This window comes from Thamnophis sirtalis, unplaced genomic scaffold (genome assembly GCF_051295495.1).
Source record: "Thamnophis sirtalis isolate CommonGarterSnake01/CBP01778 unplaced genomic scaffold, rThaSir2_p1.2 scaffold_1, whole genome shotgun sequence".
Classification (NCBI taxonomy): domain Eukaryota; kingdom Metazoa; phylum Chordata; class Lepidosauria; order Squamata; family Natricidae; genus Thamnophis; species Thamnophis sirtalis.
The window spans coordinates 7,449,336-7,474,897 of record NW_028261381.1 but is presented as its reverse complement, the minus strand read 5'-3'; the positions used below and the strand labels follow the sequence as shown (position 1 = coordinate 7,474,897).

The 25,562-nt window shown below is 43.1% G+C and overlaps 1 protein-coding gene across 1 annotated transcript; it reads left to right on the top strand.

Annotated features, from left to right (window-relative positions):
* Positions 1-2,292: 2,292 nt before the first annotated feature.
* CASP10 (caspase 10) lies at positions 2,293-25,419 on the top strand. The gene is made up of 11 exons (XM_087707200.1): positions 2,293-2,589; positions 6,620-6,963; positions 7,610-7,709; positions 8,435-8,570; positions 11,065-11,147; positions 12,886-12,910; positions 14,950-15,024; positions 17,218-17,303; positions 19,532-19,643; positions 21,802-22,327; positions 23,400-25,419. Exons 2-11 carry the CDS (start codon positions 6,650-6,652, stop codon positions 23,575-23,577), a joined length of 1,635 nt encoding a protein of 544 aa, XP_087563326.1. The 5' UTR covers positions 2,293-2,589; positions 6,620-6,649; the 3' UTR covers positions 23,578-25,419.
* Positions 25,420-25,562: the final 143 nt, after the last annotated feature.

Sequence of the window (25,562 nt, the reverse complement as noted above, 5' to 3'; positions counted from 1 at the left end):
TGACTGCAGTTCAGCGGTTCAAATCTCACCGGCTCAAGGTTGATTCAACCTTCCATCCTTCCGAGGTGGGTAAAATGAGGACCCGGATTGTTATTGGGGGCAATATGCTGACTCTGTAAACCACTTAGAGAGGGCTGAAAGTTCTATGAAGCGGTATATAAGTCTAACTGCTATTGCTATTGCTATATGAGATTTAACATCAAATCCACTTCCCTAAGGAAAGAGTGCTATAGTTGTGTTGTCAAGAGCAAGAAGGACTGTCCTTAGTCCTGAACATGAAATGGGCCTTAACACAGCCTTTCCCCTGAAGATACACATGTTTTGAGAAAAACATGGAAGGTAGGAATTTTCTGAAATGCACTTTTTATGTCCAGAAAAGCCCAGTCCTAGAGATTAAGCCAATGCAGTTTGGGGGCAATATGCTGACTCTGTAAACCACTTAGAGAGGGCTGAAAGCCCTATGAAGCGGTATATAAGTCTAACTGCTATTGCTATTGCTATTCCATCCTTCCGAGGTGGGTGAAATGAGGACTCAGACTGTGGGGGCGATATGCTGACTCTGTAAACCGCTTAGAGAGGGCTGAAAGCCCTATGAAGCGGTATATAAGTCTAAGTGCTATTGCTATTGCTATTCCATCCTTCCGAGGTGGGTAAAATGAGGAGCCAGACTGTGGGGGCGATATGCTGACTCTGTAAACTGCTTAGAGAGGGCTGAAAGCCCTATGAAGCGGTATATAAGTCTAACTGCTATTGCTATTCCATCCTTCCGAGGTGGGTGAAATGAGGACCCAGACTGTGGGGACGATATGCTGACTCTGTAAACCTCTTAGAGAGGGCTGAAAGCCCTATGAAGCGGTATATAAGTCTAACTGCTATTGCTATCTATCTATCTATCTATCTATCTATCTATCTATCTATCTATCTATCTATCTATCTATCTATCTAATCTTCTTATCCTATCTATCAGCCATCTGTCTTTCTCTGTCTCTCTACCTATCATCCATCATCTCTCTCCCTCCCTCCCTCCCTCCCTCCCTCTCTCTCTCTCTATCAATCATCTATCTATCTATCTGGGTGAAATGAGGACCCAGACTGTGGGGGCGATATGCTGACTCTGTAAACCGCTTAGAGAGGGCTGAACGCCCTAGGAAGCGGTATAGAAGTCTAACTGCTATTGCTATTGCTATTCCATCCTTCCGAGGTGGGTGAAATGAGGACCCAGACTGTGGGGGCAATATGCTGACTCTGTAAACCGCTTAAAGAGGGCTGAAAGCCCTATGAAGCGGTATATAAGTCTAACTGCTATTGCTATCGATCTATCTATCTATCTATCTATCTATCTATCTATCTATCTATCTATCTAATCTTCTTATCCTATCTATCAGCCATCTGTCTTTCTCTGTCTCTCTACCTATCATCCATCATCTCTCTCTCTCTCTCCCTCCCTCTCTCTCTCTCTCTATCAATCATCTATCTATCTATCTGGGTGAAATGAGGACCCAGACTGTGGGGGCGATATGCTGATTCTGTAAACCGCTTAGAGAGGGCTGAAAGCCCTATGAAGCAGTATATAAGTCTAACTGCTATTGCTATTGCTATTCCATCCTTCCGAGGTGGGTGAAATGAGGACCCAGACTGTGGGGGCAATATGCTGACTCTGTAAACCGCTTAAAGAGGGCTGAAAGCCCTATGAAGCGGTATATAAGTCTAACTGCTATTGCTATCTATCTATCTATCTATCTATCTATCTATCTATCTATCTATCTATCTAATCTTCTTATCCTATCTATCAGCCATCTGTCTTTCTCTGTCTCTCTACCTATCATCCATCATCTCTCTCTCCCTCCCTCCCTCCCTCCCTCCCTCTATCAATCATCTATCTATCTATCTGGGTGAATTGAGGACCCAGACTATGGGGGCGATATGCTGACTCTGTAAACCGCTTAGAGAGGGCTGAAAGCCCTATGAAGCGGTATATAAGTCTAACCGCTATTGCTATGAAGTGCATGCGACGCAACTCTCCAGAAAGCGAGAAAATGCCGTCGAGCGGGCTTCCTCCTTTACAGCTGCACCGCCCTTTAAAACCGTATCTTCAGTGGAAGAGGAGAGGCCAGGCAACGACATCTGGGGTAAAGCACAGGAGGGACGATGGGTAGGTGGGTGGGTGGAGACGGGCAGCGTATACCGGGCGCAGCGTGGCGCCACCAACCCAAAAAAGGAGATCGCTTCCTACCAGGGGAGGAGCAACACTGCGTAAACCTTGTGACTTCCAAGCCGGAAATTCAAAAAAACGGAGCATTAGAAACTTGTGAGTCTTTCCTTTTTTTAAAAGAGAAACTCGCTCTCTCTCTGACTCGGACGGGAGTTCTCCGATCGGCTTGATCGCACGGGATCCCTAGCCGAGCGTTCCCTGCGCGCTTTTGGGGTAACCCTGCGCTGCTTCGAATGAATGAATTCGGGGAAAGGACTTTTGGAAGCTTTGGCGCGTTTTTCAACCACCCTTTCGCCGCAGCCTTCTTCCCTACAACTAATCTACAACAACTCCAGCTCAAAACTTTTTTTCCCCCACCCCCGGGAGCCGCCATCGAGGTAGTAAGCGACTTTGGAGAGGGGTTGGAGTAAACCGAGAGGAGGGAGGCAGGGAGGGAGCACCGTTTTCCTGGATCTCGCTGTTGGCGTCTTTCCTTTGGGCGTCTTTCCTTTTCCAGCCTTAACTGCCCCCCCCCCTTAAAATCTCCGTCCAGGCGAAAGCCGAACAAGTGGCAAAAGTTGCTGATGAACTTTTGAAAAGTTTTGCTCGGGAAATGAGTTCGGGGGGGGGGGCAGAAAGTTCGTCAAAGGGCGGTGGCGTTTCGGGACAAGGGAAAAGGAAGCCGCTGTTGTGATCAAGAGGGGCGGTGGAAGATGAAAATTACTCCGTAAAGACCTTGGGCCCTGTAACGGGGAAGGATCCTTCCTGGGCTGCCATGACAATCCGTGAACGAGGCCGCCGTTTTCATTAGGCCAGCGTTTCTCAACCTTAGCAACTTGAAGATGTCCGGACTTCAACTCCCAGAATTCCCCAGCCAGCGAATGCTGGCTGGGGAATTCTGGGAGTTGAAGTCCGGACATCTTCAAGTTGCCAAGGTTGGGAAACACTGCTGGGAAAAAAAAAGTTTGAGTTTGAGTTTGAAGTTTATTTATACGCCGCCCTTTTCCCTGGGGGGGACTCAGGGCGGCTCACAACCCAAGGGGGAGGGGGAGACAAACTTTTAACATATAAGACAATACATAATTTTTTTTTAAAAAGCCTTTTTCCCCCCAAATAAAGGCGCAGTCTCGGATGGGGGAATTCCCTTCTGTGGTTTTAGGGTGCATCAAATGGACCAATTCAAAAAGGCAGCTTACCTTGATCTCATTGCTCTCAGAGGAAGTTGTGCGTTAGGAAAATGAAGGCTTATTTTTTTGAAAAGGTCTGGAAATCCCCCCAAAGGAAAATGGAGGGCCACGGTTGCCATGTGATCTAACTTCAAGTGTACATTGCAAATTTTGTATTTTTGTATAAAAAAAGGATGAATTTTTCTCACTTAAGAATTCTCCAGGTCCTGTTTTTGTAATAAGGTGGGATGGAGCATTGGAAGTATAGTGGTATAAAATCCCTGACTTCTTCCTGAAGGACTAATCTCAGATGTTACTTGTCTTGTAATTTATAGTGTTCCAGAATATGGCCTATTATCCCCCCCCCCCCCTTGAATCAATGCCATTTAGAATTTGGATCCACATAGGATGTGAATAACCTTCAGCTTTTATTATTATATCCATCTACTTGTCCCAAAGTCTTGTGACGAGGCCTGCAGAAAATTTGAGAATGGATCAGGGTGGGGGGAAAAAATAGAAATTTAAGCAAAAAAAATAATAATATTGAAGAGCCCTTATTTATTATGAATGGAGATTTACAACTGGTCTTAAGTGACGCTGCATTCCTTGTGAAGGTTCTAAACTGGGACTCTGTATCACACAGGGAAATGTAACTTTCTAGCAGTTTTTTTTTTATAAATTTTTATTTTAAACACATAAGCACATCAACAGAAACAAACACATGAGTTAAAAACAACATAGGAACAATAAGTTCCATCGTATATCATACCGCAGTTCTGAATCGGTTTCTTTGCAGTTAGTGTTTTCTCTACTATACATTTCTATCTTTCGTTCATAATCTCCTTATTCGTTATCCATTTTTATGTACAATTCTTTATTTATTTATACTTAGCTAACTTATGACCAAATACTGTTTACCTATATTGTGCTTTATATTTTTACTGTCATTTATTCTCTTACATACAGTTATAGGTATACATTCACATAGTTATTCTTTTTCTTTGCCATTCTTATATTATTATTATCCCAGTTAAAAGGTTATAAGGTATAGTTTGGAACGCTTTGTTTACCATCCTTCACACCTGCTATGACACCACCTTATTTTCTCTTTCTTTTCTCCCACCCTTCCTTCTCTACTTCCTTCCTTCCTCCTCTCCTTCCCCTTCTTCCTTCCCTTACCTCTCCCCTACTCCTACCCTCTTTCTTCTCCTTCCTACCCTCTCTCCTTCTCTTTCTCTTCCTCCCTCCTCTCCTTCTCTAGCAGTTTTTTTAATCTGGTAGAAAATCATAGCTGGTACACTATGTTGTGCTTTGAGGGCACCACCATACCTGGGTGACTCATGCACTCCTGCTGTGAAGGGTGAGCAAGTGTGATAAATGTATGCATGTATGCATGTGTATATGTACGTACATACAGCAGGGGTGAAATTAATTTTTTTTTACTACCAGTTCTGTGGAAGGGGAAGGATACTACAAAATCTCCATTTCCTCTCCACTCCAGGGAAAGGATACGGCAAAATCCCCATTCCCACCACACTCTGGGGCCAACCAGAGGTGTATTTGCCAGTTCTCTGAACTACTCAAAATTTCCGCTTCCAGTTCTCCAGAACCTCCTGAATTTCACCCCTGATATCCTCTGTGTGTGTCTGTGTGTGTATGTTTTACACATACATATATACTGTGGGGGCATTTATATTTTAAATTAGTAATTTCAGTAGGTGTAAGGTGAAGCTATAGACTAGAGAGAGTACAGTTTATTATTATTATTATTAGGATTTGTATGCCGCCCACTCTCGAGAGACTCAGGGCGGCTTACAGATAAAACGGGGAGGGTGGACATATAAAAATTAAAAAGAACAGACATTAAAATTGCACAACATTCATATAGCTTAGAGTGGGGCTGGATAAATCAACAGCCCCAGGCCTGCCGGAACAGCCAGGTCTTAATTGCTTTGCGGAAGGCCGGAAGAGTAGTAAGGGTCCGGATCTCCACGGGGAGATCGTTCCATAGAGCTGGAGCCGCTACAGAGAAGGCCCTACCCCGGGGAGTCGCCAGCCGACATTGACCGGCAGATGGAATCCGGAGGAAGCCTACTCTGTGTGATCTTATAGGTCTCTGGGTGGTAAATGGTACGGCATCTATAGTTTCACCTTGCACCATCTGAAATTATTTCCTAAAGTAATAATAAAATTGTTTGCTTACTACATTTAGACTGTCTGATGATTGAACAACTATATTGAAGCAGTTATCTTGGGTAGTGGTGCCTTTCCACCCCCTACAAAGAGCTGTGCTTTTCACTTTTATCTGATTTCTTGCCTTCATATGGATTGGTGTTCCTATCCTGTTGGGACAGGATAAGCCACATTACTGCTTAATGTTTAGCTCTTTTGACAAATGGTTGAATTATGTCAAAAGGATTTTAGGTAATGTTTGTTGATTACCTTTGAAAATAACTTTTTAACCAAATAGATAGCAAACCATGTTTCAGTGAAATGGAAGGAAAGGTCTGATCATGATATATTTGACTTTTTTAGTGTGTATATGAGTGCATGGGGGAAAAAAAAATATGTTCTAGCTTTTAGTGACATTGCCACATTACAAAAGCAGTAACATGACTTATCTGCGTGGCACGACTGCGGTCCACTAAAGCGTGCCCGATTAAAGCACGTACCTGACGTCATTAGCAGTGCGACAAATATGACCGCGGAGAAAAAAAGGCGCTTTAAAAAGCGCTTTTAAAGCAAGCCGATTCACGTAAAGGTAAGGGTTAGGGTTAGGGTTAGGTTTAGGGTTACGTTAAGCGTTAGGGTTAGGTTAAGGGTTAGCGTTAGGGTTAGTGTTAGGTTAAGGGTTAGGTTTAGGGTTAGGTTAAGGGTTAGGGTTAGGTTTGGGGGGGTTAGGGTAAGGTTTTCGCGTTAATTTTAACTTTACCGCTCACAGCGTGATGTTTTCGTCGCGCTGTGATGATGTCAGGTACGCGCTTTCGTCGAGCGCGCTTTAGTCTACCGCGGTTTTGTGGTGGAACCCTTATCTGTCCCCTCGTCCCAGAGTGATCATTTGCTGAATTATTTAACTTTAGTTTATGTTGATATTATTTCCTGTAACTGCTGCTCTTACCAGTAATTGTTTTGTGCAAAAGTGTTTGCTTTCGGTTGGTTGGGAGAGAATTTGTGAGTGTTTATCTTTCAGTAATGTCTTTTATTTCTTTTCCACTACCTTATTTCTAAATGCTTAGCATTGTTTTTCTCCCCCCTGTTTTAGAGATTTTAACTCCTAAGAAAACATTTCATCATGGGTGACGACAACAATGTGGCATTTCGCCAGCAGCTACTATCAATTGATGAAAACTTAGGGAAGGACGATGTAGAAGATATGAAATTTCTCTGCTCTGATTTCATCTCGTTCAAGAAGCTGGAAACAGTGAAATCAGCCCTGGATATTTTCCAATTTCTCATCAATGAAGACTTAATTAATAAGGATGATACTTCTCTCATAGCAGAGCTTCTCTACATTATTGAGCGTTACAATCTGCTCCAGAAACTTCGTTATACTAAAGAGATGGTTCAAGAAAAACTGCATAAGGAAAGAAAAGTATCTGGTTATCGGTGAGTTTTCCAAACACTTCCAGTTAAAATACATTGTTTGAGGCATTATTTTCTCTTCTGAATGGGTACTAAGCACTTTAATCATATATTTATTTTGACTCTGTATATCTAAATATTTGCCATCAAAGTTCATTACCCAAAATTAGGCCTCCTCCGAATTCCATCATCCAGCCAGTGTAGACTGGCAACTACCCGGAGGAGAGCCTTCTCGGTGGCTGCTCCGACCCTCTGGAACGAACTCCCCGTGGAGATTCGGACCCTCACCACCCTCCAGTCCTTCCGTGCCGCCCTAAAGATCTGGCTGTCCCGGCTGTCCTGGGGTTAAGATTCTAACCCCACTCAAATTGTGTGACTGTTGTGTTTTTAATAATGATGTATTGTCTTTATGTTAGAAATTGTTTGTCCTTCCCCCCCCCTTTTTTTGAACTGTGAGCCGCCCTGAGTCCCCCCAGGGAAAAGGGCGGCATACAAATAAATTTAAAAAATAAAAAATTTCAGAAGCTTAAATTGAAAAGGCAGGCAAGGTGCTAAGGATGAATAGCTTATAATCTTATATAAAAAGCATTGGCTTACATGTTCTTTGGATTGGGTGGCATATAAATTCATTAAATACTTAAATACTTAAATGTTTAGACTTGTCACCCAGACAGATGCTGTATGAAATAACACAAGGCCTCACAAAGGATGATGTGAAGACTGCTGCTTTTCTTCTGAGGGATGACCTCCCAAAGAAACAGTCCATTATGGTGAGTAAAACCAAAGACTGAGAAGCAAGAAACATCAAACGTATTTCAAAACGCCTGCCAAAAATATAAATAAAGCAGGAATAATTTTTTTAAAAATCCCAAAAAAGTTATAGGTGGCGCAGTGGTTAGGGTGCAGTACTGCAGGCCACTTCAGCTGACTGTTATCTGCAGTTCGGCGGTTCAAATCTCACCGGCTCAAGGTTGACTCAGCCTTCCATCCTTCCGAGGTGGGTGAAATGAGGACCCAGACTGTGGGGGCGATATGCTGACTCTGTAAACCGCTTAGAGAGGGCTGAAAGCCCTATGAAGCGGTATAGAAGTCTAACTGCTATTGCTATTGCTATATGAGATTTAACATCAAATCCACTTCCCTAAGGAAAGAGTGCTATAGTTGTGTTGTCAAGAGCAAGAAGGACTGTCCTTAGTCCTGATCATGAAATGGGCCTTAACACAGCCTTTCCCCTGAAGATACACACGTTTTGAGAAAAACATGGAAGGTAGAAATTTTCTGAAATGCACTTTACATGTCCAGAAAAGCCCAGTCCTAGAGATTGACTTAAGCCAATGCAGTTTAGGAGATTTTCAATTTATTAAAGAAACATTGGATGTTGCTCTTATGTTACTGACGGGACTTGGTTGAAGATGTGGAAAGACTTTGGTTATTACCGCAGCATGGAAAGCACATTTAAGTTGTAACTATTGCATTGATTTTTATTTTTCCCCAGTCAGCTTCGGAGTTGCTGACTTCCCTGGAGAAGAAAGGCCTTCTACATGAGTCAAACCTGGAAATTCTTGAATATATCTGCGAGAAAACAGCACCTTGTCTTCTGAAGAAAATAGAGATGTACAAAAAAGGGGAAGGTGTGTAATTTTGAAAAATATTGTTTATCAAATATTTGTGGTCCTTCTTCTTTGCAAGTCACACGGTACTAGATTAATACTGTGCCAAGTAGTGCCAAGCAAAAAATGGGCTTATTAAGGATGCCCTTGTTATTCTTTGAAGGGGGGCAGGTGGCAAATGTGGAACATAACCTATTTCACTGCCTTCCTTTTTCCCCCCTTAAGCCAGAGGTGGGTTCCTACCAGTTCGCACCAGTTCGGTAGAACCGGTTCGTCAAATCTACCGAACCGGTTAGAAGAGGTTCCACCAGTGGACCCGGAAAGCAGGCCACACCTACAGAAGAGCTTCCAAAATTTTTTGAAACCCACCACTGCCTTAAACCCTGTACTCCATATCTGCTAGAGATCCCTTTCTTCTCACTTTTCATATTTCAGGAGAAAAAAGAGTAAAAAGGAACAGAGAAAGTTAAGGGAGGTGAAGCAGGGAAAGGGGTTGGGCTTCACCCCATTCACTCCCTATGTTCTGTATCATGTAATAAATAGGCAAGAATATATTTAGCAAAAATAAATATATCTAGTATGTCACGCTAACCTGCAAGTCCTATTGTCTGTGGGTCTCCTAAGTGGCTTTGGACTACTTCAAGCCTATGGAAGATAAATGTTGATCTATAATTAAAGTTCCCATTAATATTTTCTAACTGACACTAAAATACCCTTATGTGAGGTAAAAAATCTTTAGGGGTAATTCGTAATTTAATAAACTTATATGCCGCCCAATCCTGTAGGACTCCGGGCGGCTTACAAATACAAAGGTAAAACAAGAAATAAAAAATAGGGGAAAGACGAGAACAAATTTAAAAGGAACACACCATACACTCAACTTAGCTGGGGACTGGACCTCATTCATGGGTCAACAGCCCCAGGCCTGCCGGAACAGCCAGGTTTTAACAGCTTTCCTAAAGGCCATGAGAGTGGGTATGGTCCGGATCTCTGGGGGCAGCTGATTCCACAGAGTCGGAGCAGCCACAGAGAAGGCTCTCCTTCGTGGGCCCGCCAGCCGACATTGTCTGGCTGACGGCATCCGAAGGTTGGCCCAATCTGTGGGATCTTACTGGCCGTTGGGAGGTATGTGGCAGTAGGCGGTCTCGCAGGTATGCTGGTCCTAAGCCACGAAGGGCTTTAAAGGTAATGACCAACACCTTGAATTGCATCCGGAGACCAATTGGTAGCCAGTGCAGCTCGCGGAGGATAGGTGTAACATGGGTGTACCTAGGTGCACCCAATATCGCTCGCGCGGCTGCATTCTGGACTAGCTGCAGTCTCCAAACGCTTGTCAAGGGTAGCCCCATGTAGGAAAAAAAAAGAGGAAAGTGCCATTATTGAAACTCCTTGATGGACTTGTAAAAAGGGTGACCAAATTCAAAATTCTAACATCACACACACACACACACACACACACACACCATGGCTAAGTGATTGTAGCTTGTGCCCTTGGCAGCCACCCTGCATTTATTGCCACTTGCAATAGCTTGTGGTCATTTGCTAAGTTGAGACATTTGTTAAGTGAGTTTTGCCCCCATTTTACAACCTTTTTTTGCCACAGTTGTTAAGTGAATCACTGCACTTGTTAAGTTAGTACCACAAGTGAATCTGGTTTCCCCATTGCTTGTCAGAGAATCACAAAGGGTGATCACAGGACCCCGCGACTGTCGTAAATATGAGTCAGTTGCCAAGCGTTTGCATTTTGATCACATGACCATGGGGATGCTGCAATGGTCATAAGTGTGAAAAATCATCATAAATCTTTTTTTTTTAGTGCTGTTGTAACTTTGAAGGGTCACTAAATGAACTGTTGCAATTTGAGGAATACCTGTAGTGGGTTCACTTAATGACCACTCCAATAAAGCTTGTAAAATTGTATGCAGTTACGACCATTGTGACTTATGGCCGAAATTTTGGAGTCAATTGCAATTGTAAGTCAAAGACTTTGTGGTTTTTTTAAAAAATTGCTGTCTTCAGACTACTGTCATCTTTCCGGGGCCATGAATAATAATAACCTAACTACACCCTATTTTTAACGACTTGCCTGAGGTTATGTTAAACAACCTGAATATTCTACTTACCGATTCAGTTATATGGCTACAATAATAAAAGAAAGAAAATGGCATTGTCAAAAGAGTTTCCCACAAAAGGGAGAGATTCTAGGTCAGGACCTCCATTATTGCGCTGATTTATTCTAGCATAAATACCACTTTTTGAAGCAGTTTGAAGATTACAAGATACTTCCCCCCCAAAAAACAGAAAATGTGTGTTGAGACTAGGAGTTAATATTAGGAGTGCGATTACTTTAAAAACTAGGTGTGCTAAAGAGTTCCGTTTTATTTGTTCGTTGTCATATGACTCTTCCTTCAACTTTTAGTTGATGAATCAGCACTCTTAAAAATGTTTAGTACTTATTTAGATTTTTTTAAAAAAAGTTGTGCTCTTCCCCAATCATTTTATTGTTGCTTTGTAGTGCTTCCTCAAGGAATCAAAGAAACTGTTCCCTCTCCTGTTGGTGCCTTTAATAAACCAACTTTTGGAAGTATTTCACTTCAGGTATGTCTTCGCAAACATTGTGGTCCATTTGTGTAAAGAAGCCTGATTCAACATTTTCATCCTGGATGAACCCTCGAAAAAATGATCAGGCCCACTCTCATGGCCTTCCGTAAGGCTCTTAAGACCTGGCTATTCCAGCAGGCCCCGGGCTGTTGAACTCAGTTCCACCACAAATGCGCGCACAACAAAAGCGCGCCTGACTAAACCGCGGTGTCTAAAGCGCGGTGACAAAACCGCGCGACGAATTAGCGACTAATTAGCCCTAAAGCGCGCCGACAGAAGCGCGCTGTAACGTAACCCTAAACCTAACTGTAAATCTTACCTTAAATGAAATCGCGCTTCTGTCGGCGCACTTTTGAAATCGCGGTTTTAGCGCCGCGGTGTTGTCGGCGCGCTTATGACGTTCGCGCTTTTGACGGGTCACGGTTGAACTCATGTTTGAGTTCCGGCCCCAATTAGACTGGGTGTATGTTGTGGTCTTTTTTACTATGTTTTTCTGTGTTTTTTTAACTTCTATTTTAATTGTATTGTTGTAAGCCGCCCGGAGTCCTCCGGGATTGGGCGGCCTATAAATTTATTAAACATTCAAACAAACATTCAAACATTCCTCAAACTGCCTGGCCTCCGGTAGAGGACCTGAGATTGTGGAAGACATGTACCACCAATAGGGGTGAGAAGGGAACTTTATAAAAATAGCATTAGTCTGGATTTGATTTTGAGCAAGTGAAAAGCTACTTGACACTTAATTCAAAGAGGAAAGGAGGTTTTTTTCTCTCTATCTTTTAGCTAGGGGCCATGCTGCTTGCTGGAACATGAAAGCATGTCAGTATTTATGTTCCAGCCTGTATTAGAGAGGTTCTTTTGATCCTTATTAAGATTGGTGATTCTGACCTGAACAAATATCTCCTTTCTTCTATTGCTCTTGTCTGCCTGTCCTCTGAGATGTCTTTTGTTAACATCTGTGTTACATCTGTGTATCATAAAATGCAGATGATGCCTATTACTTTGTTCAACAAAAGCTACAAATTTCTGACAGTTTTAATATTCTATCTCATTGTTTCCTTTTAAAATGTTGCAACTAATAAGTATAGATTGAAATTCGCATCAAGAGGAAATAGAAGTAGATTAGTATTATAATGAAAGAGATGGAATTGAAATGGAACAAAAAATATTCTGCAGAAAGTCTTGAGGCCTAACGTCCCCAATCCTGTTCTTTTTCCTGATCAGACTTCTAGAGTACCATATTTTTCGGAGTATAAAACACACCTTCCCCCCCCCCCCTAAAAGAGTGTAGAAATGTTGGTGTGTCTTGTACACCGAATACAGCTATTTTCGGCCCCCCGAAGCCCCGCATCCCATTTTTGTGAAAAATGGGCTGTGTTTTGCAAAAAAGGGGGCATTTGTGCCTTCTCCCACCCCTAGAAGCACTCTGCAGGCTTCAGCAGGGCTGGGGGCCTTCCCCGAGCCCTGCTGAAGCCTGCAGAGTGCTCCTGGGGGCCGGGGAGGACAAAAACGTTTTTTCCTGACTTACCTCTTTGAAATCTTGGTGCGTCTTATACACGGGTGCATCTTATAATCTGAAAAATACGGTGTTTGCTAGTAAATGATAAGTAAACCCAGTCATGTTGATTTACGATGGCTTATACGGGAGTAAGCTAAACTCCAAGATGACATTCTTCGGAGTAGATATGACAACGAATACCTCATTTTAATTTTTCTTATTTTCTTTTCTATGCAGGATCCTGTTCAGCCAAAGAATGACGGTAGGTAGTTTTGCAGTGTACTGAAACGTTCTGAGTTTTCTCATTTGCCTGTTAGATTTAAGTTTTGGGCAAACTGCCTTGCCGTTCACCTAAGCATTGTAACATGTCCTGGCATGTAGAGTCCTAGGTCCACCAAGTAAACAAGAAATGCAGGTTCCTTTTGCCAGTAGGCTGGTAGAGTTGTCAGAAGTCCCTTCTTCTAAATGGCCGTTTGAGTAACGGGGTGTGGCAATCCAAATACTTTCGGTTCTGCTTTCTACATGGAGTCTTGGCAGACCGGAAATACACCCAGGGGTTCCTTTTAATGTTTCTTTTCTCATACCAGCTGTGAAATTAAAAGGCTGGGATATGGCATTGAAAGAAAATAGGAATCTGACTTGGGAAATAACCATAAGCTGTTGTTAATAATGCAGGTTGATTTATGAGCACAGTTGAGCCCAAAATTTCTGTTTCTAAGCAAGGCAGTTGTTAAGTGAGTTTTGGCTCATTTTATAATCTTTTTTGAGATAGATGTTAAGTGAATCACTGCAGTTTTTCAGTGAATCGTGCCGTTGTTAAGAAAATCTGGCTCCCCCCACTGACTTCGCTTGTTGGAATCCGGCTGGGAATGTTATATGTTGATCACATGACCCTGGGACAGTGCAACTATCCTAAATACATGCCAGTTGCCAAGCGCTCAAATTTTGATCCCCTGACTACGGGGATGCTGCAACAGCTGTGAAAAATAGTCATAAGTCACTTTTTTCAGTGCTGTTGTGTTCTGACCCCCCTCGTCCCATACCAACACACTCTGAGTCAAAGATACTTTACGGAATTTATTAACAGACAGACAGGTCCTTGGCAGCAAACCGGCACAGACAAGCCTGGGCAGCAATCCGGCACAGATAAACCGTGGCAGCAATCCAGCCTGCTAGGCTCACAATGCTGTTCTCCAACATTCGTTAATGCGTTGACTTCTGCAAAAGGGGCGTTTGCACAAGCATTCCCTTTATAGTCTGGAGAGGAGCCTAATTACCACCAGCTGAGTGTAATTACCTCCTGTAACTGCGCAACTGTTCCTGACGCCTATTAGCTCTCCGGTACCAGGCATCCAGGAACAACTCACTGCTGACGTCCGGATCACACTCCCTTGTCTCCTCCCCACTGGTCCAAGGCTCAGGCGCCTCCTGGTGGCCAACCAGCCTCTCTGTGCCCTGCTCGGAGTCAGCACCTTGTCCAGGGTCCTCCACATCCTCCAAAGCCAACTCATAGGGCCCCTCATTGTCAGAGTCTGGTGGCAGCTCCACCGACTCCTGCTGGGCCACAACATGTTGTAACTTTGAATGTTCACTAAACAAATAGTTGTAAGTTAGATTTATATCAAAGTCATTGATTGAGATGGGCAATGATAGAAATTGAATGAATGAATAAAAAAGAAATAAATGTTTGCAATCGTTGTCCAGAAATTGATTTAATTTGGGAAATTGCAAATTCTGCCATTCAAATGTACTGCCTTTTGCCTGAATCAGCCAATGTAAAACATTAAATTAAAAAAAACCAAGTACTGTATTTTTCAGACTATAAGACACACGGATGTATAAGACGCACCAAGATTTCAAAGAGGTAAATAAGAAAAAAAAAGTTTTTTGTCCTCCTCGGACCCCTAGGAACACTCTGCAGGCTTCAGTAGGGCTGGGGGAAGGCAGAAATGCCCCCGTTTTTTGGGAAAATGTACAGAAAATGGGCTATTTTTTTGCAGAAATTGAGGAATTTTTTCCTTCCCTCAGCCCTGATGAAGCCTGTTTCTGTGGAATGGGGGAAGGCAAAACTGCCTCTGTTTTTGCAAAAAACAGTCCATGTTACGCAAAAATGGGATGCAGAGGCGGGCCTTCGGGAGGCCAAAAATGGCTGTATTCGGTGTATAAGACGCACCAACATTTCCATGCTCTTAGGAGGGGGGGGAATATCCGTCTTATACTCTGCAAAATACGCTATCTTATATACAGCTGTGTGCACAGCTCCTAAGTCAAGTAATATATGAATTTTCCTTTTCTTCTTAGAATCCCTTTGCGATGAAAAGCTTGGGAGTCTACAAGAGCATACTGGAAATTTTTATTCTTTAGCTGCAAATCAAGGTTTGTTTAGAAATTTTATATGACGCCCTGTTTTTTGTTTAACGCTAGTTTTAAAATAAAACAGGTGCCAGGTGCTCTGAATTGGCATTGAAGGAAACTAGAAGTACTTCAATATTTCACCACAGTAGAACACAGAAACATCCAGGATCCTCCTCAATCTGGACAGAGAAGAAATCAGAAAGCGTGGAAATACAGAGAGCCTAAAGATTCTTGTCATGGAATCCGGGAGTAGAAAGAAGTGAGGAGGTGCCCTGTTTTTAACGTTTCAAAGAACCTTTTTCTTAGAGTGAGATGTGAGGTGGGTTCACTTGCCTGGCATCTTTATCCAAACATAGTTATTATATGTTACACCCACAGGCTGACGTGACGGCAGTATTTTTATGATTTTTTCCCCTATTCTTTTAGAAGTCTATCTGATTCTTTTACGGAGAGATAAGATGATCTTCTGGGCTACAAATCACATAATTACTCTGGATGATGCTAATTAGAACTGATGGGGGAGACTTTGATCCAGGATTTGATCCAGAAGACATCCAATTACTTGTGTGCTTTTTCTCAAAAGATACTTCAGTACTCTGATCCTTTTTGTTTACTTAAAAGTACTTGTTTTAATAGTTTTGTGATCTATTTTTGAATGCAAATAATAATGTAGTGTGAACATTTTATTTTTATTTCATGCTTTTGGGAACTGCCAAAAGTCATGAAAGGTACCAGAATTCTTATATCTGTTAATGTGATAGAATTGCCATCTAAAGGAGAGAGGGAGGGGGAGTAAAAGGGCATTCCAGCATGGAAGCGCTCCATGGACGGGTACAAAAGAAGCCAGATGATTGAGGATCTCCAGAGAAGATCACAGGAAGGGAGGGAAGACATCCCTGGTCTGTGGGTTCATCGACAAAAGCGCGAATGACAAAAGCGCGCCCGACTAAACCGTGGTGACAAAACCGTGAGTTCTAAAGTGCGCCGACGAATGAGCGCTGAAGCACGCCGACAACAGCGCGCCAACAGAAGCGCGCTGTAAACTTAACCCTAAACTTAACCCTTACCTTAACTTAAATCGCACTTCTGTCGTGCTGCTGTTGGCGCGTTGATGACGTCGCGGTTTTAGCACCGCAGTTTTGTTGGCGCGCTTTTGTCGTGCGCGCATTTGTCGGGTCACGTGGTCTGTGCAGTTGTGTCCCAGAAGCAGCCATCGTTTCAAGTGTGGTCACAACTCCTTGTGTGGCCACACTGAAAAAGCGATTGCTTATGTGATGTGGTTGTGCAGCCCACCAACAAACGTGAGCTGCTGTACTTTCCTAGTGCTGTCCGTGTTGTGAAAAGTGCTGTGGCAAATGCTGAAATAACATGATCCCTTCCGGCACACAGCTGCATGGCCCAGGGACACTGAGGCAGAGTGGTTTATCCTCGTTCCCCAATGTGAGGTCCTGACTCTATATCCTCAAAGATAAGTGGGAGATAGGGAGGAAGGATAAGTGTGGAGGGGGGGAGACAGGCCCAAGACCTGGGGGTGTCGCTTGGGAAAAAGATAAGCGAATGACTCTGGTTGTACTGCAGCAGCCATGACTTCAAAACTGTTTGTAAGTAGCTTTGGGGGGGGAAGGTCTTTTATAACTTCAAACAGTTGCTAAGTGCCTGGTCGTACATCAAGGACTACCTGTACCAGCTAGTCCTGGAAGTTCTAGCCACTGCAGCACCAATGCAGTCCCACAAACAAAATTTGAATGCTTAGCAAGTAGCTTGCACTTACGACTGGTTGCAGAATCTTGTGGTCACGTAATCATCCTTACAAACCTTCTCTGCTAGCTTTCAACAATAGCAATAGCAGTTAGACTTATATACCGCTTCATAGGGCTTTCAGCCCTCTCTAAGTGGTTTACAGAGTCAGCATATCGCCCCCAACAATCCGGGTCCTCATTTTACCCACCTCGGAAGGATGGAAGGCTGAGTCAACCCTGAGCCGGTGAGATTTGAACAGCCGAACTGCAGATAACAGTCAGCTGAAGTAGCCTGCAGTACAGCACTCTAACCATTGTGCCACCTCGGCTCTCTAACAAGCAAAGTCAAGGAAAAATTCAGCAAGGCAGATCACAACTCAAGGACTACCTCCATTGTCTGCAGTATTCTACTCTCAAATGATTAAGATAAGATAAATCTTTTAAGTCTTCTTATTTCTTCGTAATTTTTTTTTAGATGTCAACGCAGTGCCTTCGCCTTGTTCCTTGGGACAGAAGTTGCCACAAACTGCCGGAGAGAATGATACGAATGCTGAAGCCGTGGTTTGTATCTTCTGAATTGCTTCTCGAGGATCCCGATCAATCAGTATATGAATTGGAATCTAGCTCAGATCTAGCTGTTTAGTATGTTTTATCTTGGCCAATTCTTAACTTTTAAAAGTCCTTTTGCAACATGGTGGACATGAGCCCTTCAGATGCTGTTGAACTTCAATTCTCATTAGACCCACAAGCAAATCTAATAGCCTGGGGTTTATGAGAATTGTAATGCAACATCTACAGATTTTCCATGTCAAGATTGACTCAAACCTTTACCTATATTTCTCTTTGCTTGCAGCTTGATAGACAATACAGTGGGGATGGATTGTGGTGTGGGGAATGGCCTCCAAGCATCATCGGTTCCAGGGGTGGGTTCCTGCCAGTTCTAACCTCTTCTATAGAAGAGGTTCCACAAATCTACTGTTTAGAACTGGTTCCAGCTCCCTCTCCCTGCCCGTCCGCACCACGCTTGCCCCGCCCACCACTCACTAATTGGCTGGCTCACCAATCGCCCCGCCCGCCTCTAAGAGTCCTATCTAAACCTTAAAGTCTTCAAGTTGTCAAGTTTGAACACCCCTGGGTTTTTTTTTCTAAAGGGTTAGGGGTGCAAGGGTCTTGTAACTTGACAGCTTTAAGACTTGCGTGCTTCAAATGCCAGAGTTTCTGAGCCAATATTTTGATTGCTAAGCAAGAGCGTTGTTAAGTAAGTTTCATCGCATTTTACAAGTTGGCCACGCCCACCCGGTCACATGGCTGGCAAGCCACTCCCATTCGGTCACATGGCTGGCAAGCCACTCCCACCCAGTCACATGGCCGGTAAACCACTCCCACAAAGCAGACCACACCTACAGAAGAGGTTCTAAAATTTTTTGAAACCCACCACTGATCGGTTCCCATGAGACATTGCTGCCCCCTCCCCAGAACAGATGGCAGAGTGTGGTTGTCTGGTTCTCCTAACAAAGTGAATAGAAGTGATTGGTGGGCATCATGGACTGTGGGTGGCCCATGAGGAAAGGGGGAATGAGCTATGCATGCCTTTCCATGGGAAGCCCATGTTTCGCTTCTTCTGTGCCAATGTGGATTTATTCAGTAAAATTTAAACTCTTGGAAAAAATAATGTCCCAGGAATTACTTTTTCTGTATTCCTCAAGTTGACAATTCATTGCAATTTTGTTCGTTTGCTTCATCTGTGAGGACCTGACACCAGTGTAGCTATAGCTGTTTTTTTTCAGCTCAGGTCTCATTTCTAAAAGCAATCAAAGGAAGTTAGATTCATTATAGAACTGATCCGGATGACTCTCAGATGTTTCTTCACACACAAAATAATGTCCAACTTGCAGGTTGTAATAGTGATGTTGGTTTTAAAGGCAACGAATTTTGTGCGCCAGATGTCTGTGACAAATATTCGAGGGCAAAACTTGGAATTTGATAGAGCAGACAATTGAAAGTCACCCATATTAAGATCTACTGGATGAGAAAGACCTTTGGTGTGACTTAGCAGGATTGCTGTTAAATCCTAGTTGGTTTTGAGCAATGAATAGAGCAGATTGATTCTCAGTCAAAGAATATTTTGCTAGGATTCCAGACACAGTTGCAAAACAACTGAATTTCATTGATGTTCTATAAGGTAGTTTAGACCAAGAAAGCAATGCCATATAAATCTAAATCTCTTTTCATTGGAACAGCTATAGAAGCAGAACCTTGCATATCTGAATGTGCTTCCTCCCTCCCTCCCTCCCTCCCTCCCTCCCTCCCTCCCTCCCTTTATCATTGGCCAAATTAGGGAGAGACCTGTTTGAGGTTTTCTCACATTAATTTCCTGGAATGGATACAGGCTAAAGCTGCTCAGTTTTCCCTTGCTAAGAGGCTGTCCCTCCTATCCTCCAAAGATATCCCCTCTGCCCTCCACAATCGCTTTTGGTAATGCTAATATATTAATTATGAGCCAAGATGGCGCAGTGGTTAGGGTGCAGTACTGCAGGCCACTTCAGCTGACTGCTATCTGCAGTTCAGCGGTTCTAATCTCACCGGCTCAAGGTTGACTCAGCCTTCCATCTTTCCGAGGTGGGTGAAATGAGAACCCAGACTGTGGGGGCAATATGCTGACTCTGTAAACCGCTTAGAGAGGGCTGAGAGCCCTATGAAGCGGTATATAAGTCTAACTGCTATTGCTATTGCTATTAAGATCTTACAAACCAAAGTCTGATACTCTTTTCCTGTCTTTCATTCTGCAGATGTTATCTCAGTATAAAATGGATGGGCAGTGCAGAGGATATTGTCTTATTATTAACAATGTCAATTTTGAAGGTTCTCTCAAAAAAAGGAAAGGATCGGACAAAGACGCCAGTAAGTGGCTTCAATGAGTGCTTATATTGAGATATTCATCTTTTTTTTTTGAAAAAAAAAATTGCTTCCATATCTTTCTATAAAGTGCTTTCACATTACAAAACAGCAAATGTTTGAAGTTTAATTTTATTTATAGGCCGCCCAATCCCGGAGGACTCCGGGCAGCTTACAGAAAGGGAAAGAAAATAAAAGAAAATAAAAAATAAAATAGACAAGTTAAAAAACAACACCGATACATTCATTTCAGTCGAGGCTGGACCTCAATAATGAGGTCAACAGCCCCAGGCCTGCCGGAATAGCCAGGTCTTGACAGCTTTTCTGAAGGCCATGAGAGTGGGTGAGGTCCGGATTTCTGGGGGTAGTTCGTTTCAAAGGGTCGGGGCAGCCACAGAGAAGGCTCTCCTCCGGGGAGCCGCCAGCCGACATTGTCTGGCTGACGGCATCTGAAGGAGGCCCACCCTGTGGGATCTTACTGGCCGTTGGGAGGAGTGTGGCAGTAGACGGTCTCGCAGGTATGCTGGTCCTAAGCCATGAAGGGCTTTAAAGGTAATAACCAACACCTTGAATTGCATCCGGAGACCAATAGGTAGCCAGTGCAGCTCGCGGAGGATAGGTGTAACATGGGTGTACCTAGGTGCACCCAATATCGCTCGCGCGGCTGCATTCTGGACTAGTTGCAGTCTCCGAACGCTTTTCAAGGGTAGCCCCATGTAGAGCGCATTGATTACATGATTACTAATGTGTACCTTTGTGTGGTTTCAGGCTGTAAACATTTTTAGTTATTGTTGTGGCCTGTGTCCAGATTTTTTTTAATCTCTCACTTTATTCCACAGAAGGTGGCAGGCTAGGATTTTATCACTAAGAGATAATTAGCTTAATGAAAATAAGTAGAATTGACACGTGCAAATGGAAATAAGTTGCGGTTTTCATGGATTGGAGCATTCACACTGCAGCTTCCCTTAATCTTATGGAAATGGGAGTGTCAATTCTTTTCCCATCAACTTCCTCATAAAATAGCACAGATAATCCTGACTCACCAACCGTAATTGCGACCCAGCAACTCTGTCACTAAGTGATGTGATTTGTTAAGTGAAAAGTCAAATGACTTCCTGATTTGCAAAGTTTGTTAGTTCCAGCTGCGATCGTTAAGCAAGTCATCACAGGTCATTAAACACAATGTCATGTGACTGCAATTTGTGATGTCTTCCCGGCTTTGATGCATACAAATGTCACTTATATGACTGAGGGACATTGAGACCATCATAAATATGCATTGGTTGCCAAGTTGTCAAATCCTAATCACATGACCATAGGGATGCTGCAATGGCCACAACTTCGAGGACCAATTGTAAGTCTTCTTGTTCAGCACTGCTATAACTTTGAATGATTGATAAGTGAAGATGACCTGTGTAAAATTATTTCTACTCCTAATGTTGAGCAAAAACAAGATGTCTACTGTAGTGATTAAGGGAGGACCATAGCCAATAGATGACATAAGAGCCGAGGTGGCGCAGTGGTTAAATGCAGCACTGCAGGCTACTTCAGCTGACTGCAGTTCTGCAGTTCGGCTGTTCAAATCTCACCGGCTCAAGGTTGACTCAGCCTTCCATCCTTCCGAGGTGGGTAAAATGAGGACCCGGATTGTTGTTGGGGGCAATATGCTGACTCTGTAAACCGCTTAGAGAGGGCTGAAAGCCCTATGAAGCGGTATATAAGTCTAACTATTGCTATTGCTACATTTAGTTTGTATATTTTTTCACATGGCTGCCTACTTTTTTAAGTCCTTCCTATTCAATAAAGAAAGATCGGAGCTGTAAGGGACTGGGCTCGTGTTTGCAATTCCAAAACGCCTCTGCAAATTCTATCAGCCTATTGAAATGGGGCAATAGGCTCTCTTGTTAAGTTCCAGAACAGAACATTATTCAGTTTCTGCATTTATAGAATGTTTAGAAGAAGTAAACAGGTAAGGGTAGTCTCACAGTTTATAAGCTTAGTAGATTATCGAAAAAAGAGAGACCATTTTGTGGCCTTTCCCCCCACTAAAAGTGCAGAAATAGAAATTGTTGCCATATCATTTCTGTGTAACTTAGATCCATGAAATGGCCCAGCCACTGACATTGTTTTGTATTAAACGCTTTGCCTTCTTTCTTTGTAACAGTGGAGCTGAAACGTGTGTTTACCTGGCTTGGATTCCAAGTGAAAAAGTATGACGACAAGACTTCTACAGAAATTAAAGAAATCTTGAGGTTTTGGCAGTCTTTCGGGAATTGGAAAGACAGTGACTGTCTGGTGTGCTGTATTCTATCTCATGGAAAATCTGGGGAAATTTTTGGGACAGATGAACGTCTGATTCCAATCCGTACCATCACATCATACTTCAAAGCCAACAACTGCCCATTGTTGGCTCAGAAACCCAAGCTCTTCTTCATCCAGGCCTGTCAAGGTGAAAAGATACAGCAACCAGTCTATCTCCAAGAAGACTCCGACAATGCTGTCTCATTTGAACCAGATGCCCAAAGTTCAGGATATGTGTCTTCCCAACAGCTGACCTCAACTATTCCAGATGAAGCAGATTTCCTGCTTGGCATGGCCACTGTGGATGGATATCTCTCTTTCCGGCATGTACATGAAGGGACTTGGTACATTCAGGCTCTTTGCAGTAAATTGCAGCTCCTGGTGCCAAGGTAGGATTCACATTACGTGGAAGTCTTCTCTTTAATAGCAATAGCAATAGCAATAGCAGTGGACTTATATACCGCTTCATAGGGCTTTCAGGCCTCTCTAAGCGGTTTACAGAGAGTCAGCATATTGCCCCCAACAATCTGGGTCCTCATTTTACCCACCTCGGAAGGATGGAAGGCTGAGTCAACCCTGAGCCGGTGAGATTTGAACCGCTGACCTGCTGATCTAGCAGTAGCCTGCAGTGCTGCATTTAACCACTGCGCCACCTTGGCTCTTAATGTCACTGTTTTGAATGAACTACCAAGTATAGATTCGTAAACTGTTAGGAGGCCACTTAGCCCATTCCAAATGGACTTTTCCCACAATTTTCAACCATCGTTCCATAGGCTTTTCATGCACCAGCTCAAAATCCTGATAGCACAGGCTTGTCTGAGTTAGTGATTTCCCTTTCATCCTAATCCTGGGAGGGAGAGTGAGCTGGGAGAATGTGACTAGTCCAAGAAGCTACACTAGCCCTCATCCTGGGTCTCCTGGTCTTCTCCAACATCTTAGCCACGACGCCATCCTGGCTCTGGTTAATCTTCGTGCTGAATAGGCAGAGGGGAGATAAATGCATAAATGGTTAAATGCAGCACTGCAGGCTACTTCAGCTGACTGCAGTTCGGCTGTTCAAATCTCACCGGCTCAAGGTTGACTCAGCCTTCCATCCTTCCGAGGTGGGTAAAATGAGGACCTGGATTGTTGGGGGCGATATGCTGACTCTGTAAACCGCTTAGAGAGGGCTGAAAGCCCTATGAAGCGGTATATAAGTCTAACTGCTATTGCTATTCTTGATTGCAGACAAGCTGGGGCCCTAAGAAATTTCTAACATGCTAAATAATTTTGTCTCTAAGCCTAAACATGCAGTTGATGTCATGCTTTTCTCATTTGCAATTATGTTAGTTTATAGTCCAGTGATAATATAAAGGGAAGTAAGTCTGTCACTAAGTGATGCGATTGTTAAGTGCAAAGTCAGATGACTTCCTGATTTGCAAAGGATTGATATTTTGTTGATGTTCATTTTCTTCTCTTTAGAGGTGAAGATATATTATCCATTCTTACAGCAGTCAATGAAGAAGTGAGCAAACGGGCGGATGCTCAGTGCGAAAGGAAACAGATGCCCCAACCAGCTTATACTCTCAGGAAAAAATTGATCTTCCCTGTGCCTAACGAACCTTTGGTGCCATCAGAGCAGAGTTCAGACATGCAATAATTTAGATTGCTGGGGGACAGAGGGAGAAAAGAGTGGTGAGTTCAGAAAGAACTCTTCTCTCTTGTTTTCATTCATTCTTTGTTGTGTTTTGAGCAGGAATTCTGTTGAAGAGGAATAACTTCCATTTGATGTTTAAGATGAAGAAACATGCACTTTCCCCATCTGCCTCTCATTTCATATGTTAAAAAATGATTTGTATGATCAGCACATTTCTTAAGCAAGCCTTCTTTTCTACAGCTGAAGGATATCAGATATGGTCTAACTAGGTTTGCTTCATTGGGAAGGAATAGACTGCAGAATTATTGTTGCTCAGGGATCTATCTCCAATCCCAGGAGCAACCTTTGTGGGTTAAGCACAATGAGATCTTTTTTAATGCTACCACAATAGATCAATTAATATGTCTTTAAGCTATTAAATGCAGTGGATACTCTGCTATATTTATTTAATGCTTACTGAGGCAGAGAAGATGCAGTTTGCAGAAGCCTTGATTGTAGATCTAACTCTCTCCAAGAAGTTAATGAAATCCAGAACAAAATCTATATAAAAGGACAGAACCTGGTAGTTCTGTTTCCCCCTTTCAATGCGAAAATGTTTCCTCTAATCCACAACAGGTATGGACTGTACATTGTAAATTGTAAATATACAGTTGTACATTGAACATCTGAACAGTTGCTTTACAGTGAGCAGAGGGAAATAAAGCGACATGATAAATTACAACGCAGTGTTTTAGAGATAAGACTTCAACACAGAAATAATGGATAAATACAAATAGGCCAATCTCACGCCAATTAAAAATTGTGTCAGGAAAGAAGTAACAGAAGTCTTGGTTTGCTATATATTTTGAAAGCAAGTTCTTCTATATATCCTCTAGAAAATAGGCAGAATCTCATATGTAGAGTCACATTCCAGGAATGAAGTAGGGATGTGCAGCATTTTGGATTTAGAGCCAAATTGGTGATTAAAACAAGTTTACGGCCAGGTGCATGCCTTAAAGACGCTTTCCTGGGTGTGCCCAATAGGTATACAATTCCATGAACATATGCGTTACGGAAGCACCAACAGTGGCTTTTCACTTCAGATCTGAAGTGTTATAAATCTCTAAAATTCAGCTCTTTTTTTAATTGAAGATCGCTTCAGTGTTTTAAGTACACTGCGCAACAGTGGCCAAACATCATTCATTCATTCATTTATTGAATTTCTATGCCGCCCACTCCCGGAGGACTCTGGGCGGCTTACAGAATGAAAAAAAGAATTAAAAAGAATTATTAAAACAACGGGACACCACGAGTTAAAAAGGAACACAACAGACACCCAATCGGACGGGGCTGGACCACGATCAAGGGGTCAACAGCCCCAGGCCTACCGGAACAGCCAGGTTTTAATGGCTTTGCGAAAGGCCATGAGAGTGGGTAGGGCCCGGATAGTAGGGGCAGCTCATTCCATAGGGCCGGAGCGACAACAGAGAAGGCCCTACTCCTAGGCGCTGCCAGCCGGCATTGTCCCGCTGAAGGTACCCGGAGAAGGCCCATCCTGTGCGATCTTATTGGCCTGAGGGAGGTATGTGGCAGAAGACAGTCTCGTAGATACCCAGGTCCTATGCCATGTAGGGCTTTAAAGGTGATAACCTTTATGAGAACAGTTCTAGATAGGTGGTTCTACATCCTACCAGTTCATTAAAAAATAATAATAACTGCAGAAGCGAAACGTCTTCAAAGAAAAATTGGAAAGTCCAGTTGCCTCTTGAAAAAGCACCTTTGGGACAACCAGATCCTTGGGTGACTGAGAATCTCCATAGACATTTAGACTACCAAAGTCTAAACTACCAGTTTATGTTTCACTTTGTCTAGTCATTTAACGATGGGTTAAAGGTTCCACCACAAAACCGCGGTAGACTAAAGCGCGCTCGACGAAAGCGCGTACCTGACGTCATCACAGCGCGACGAAAACATCACGCTGTGAGTGGTAAAGTTAAAATTAACGTGAA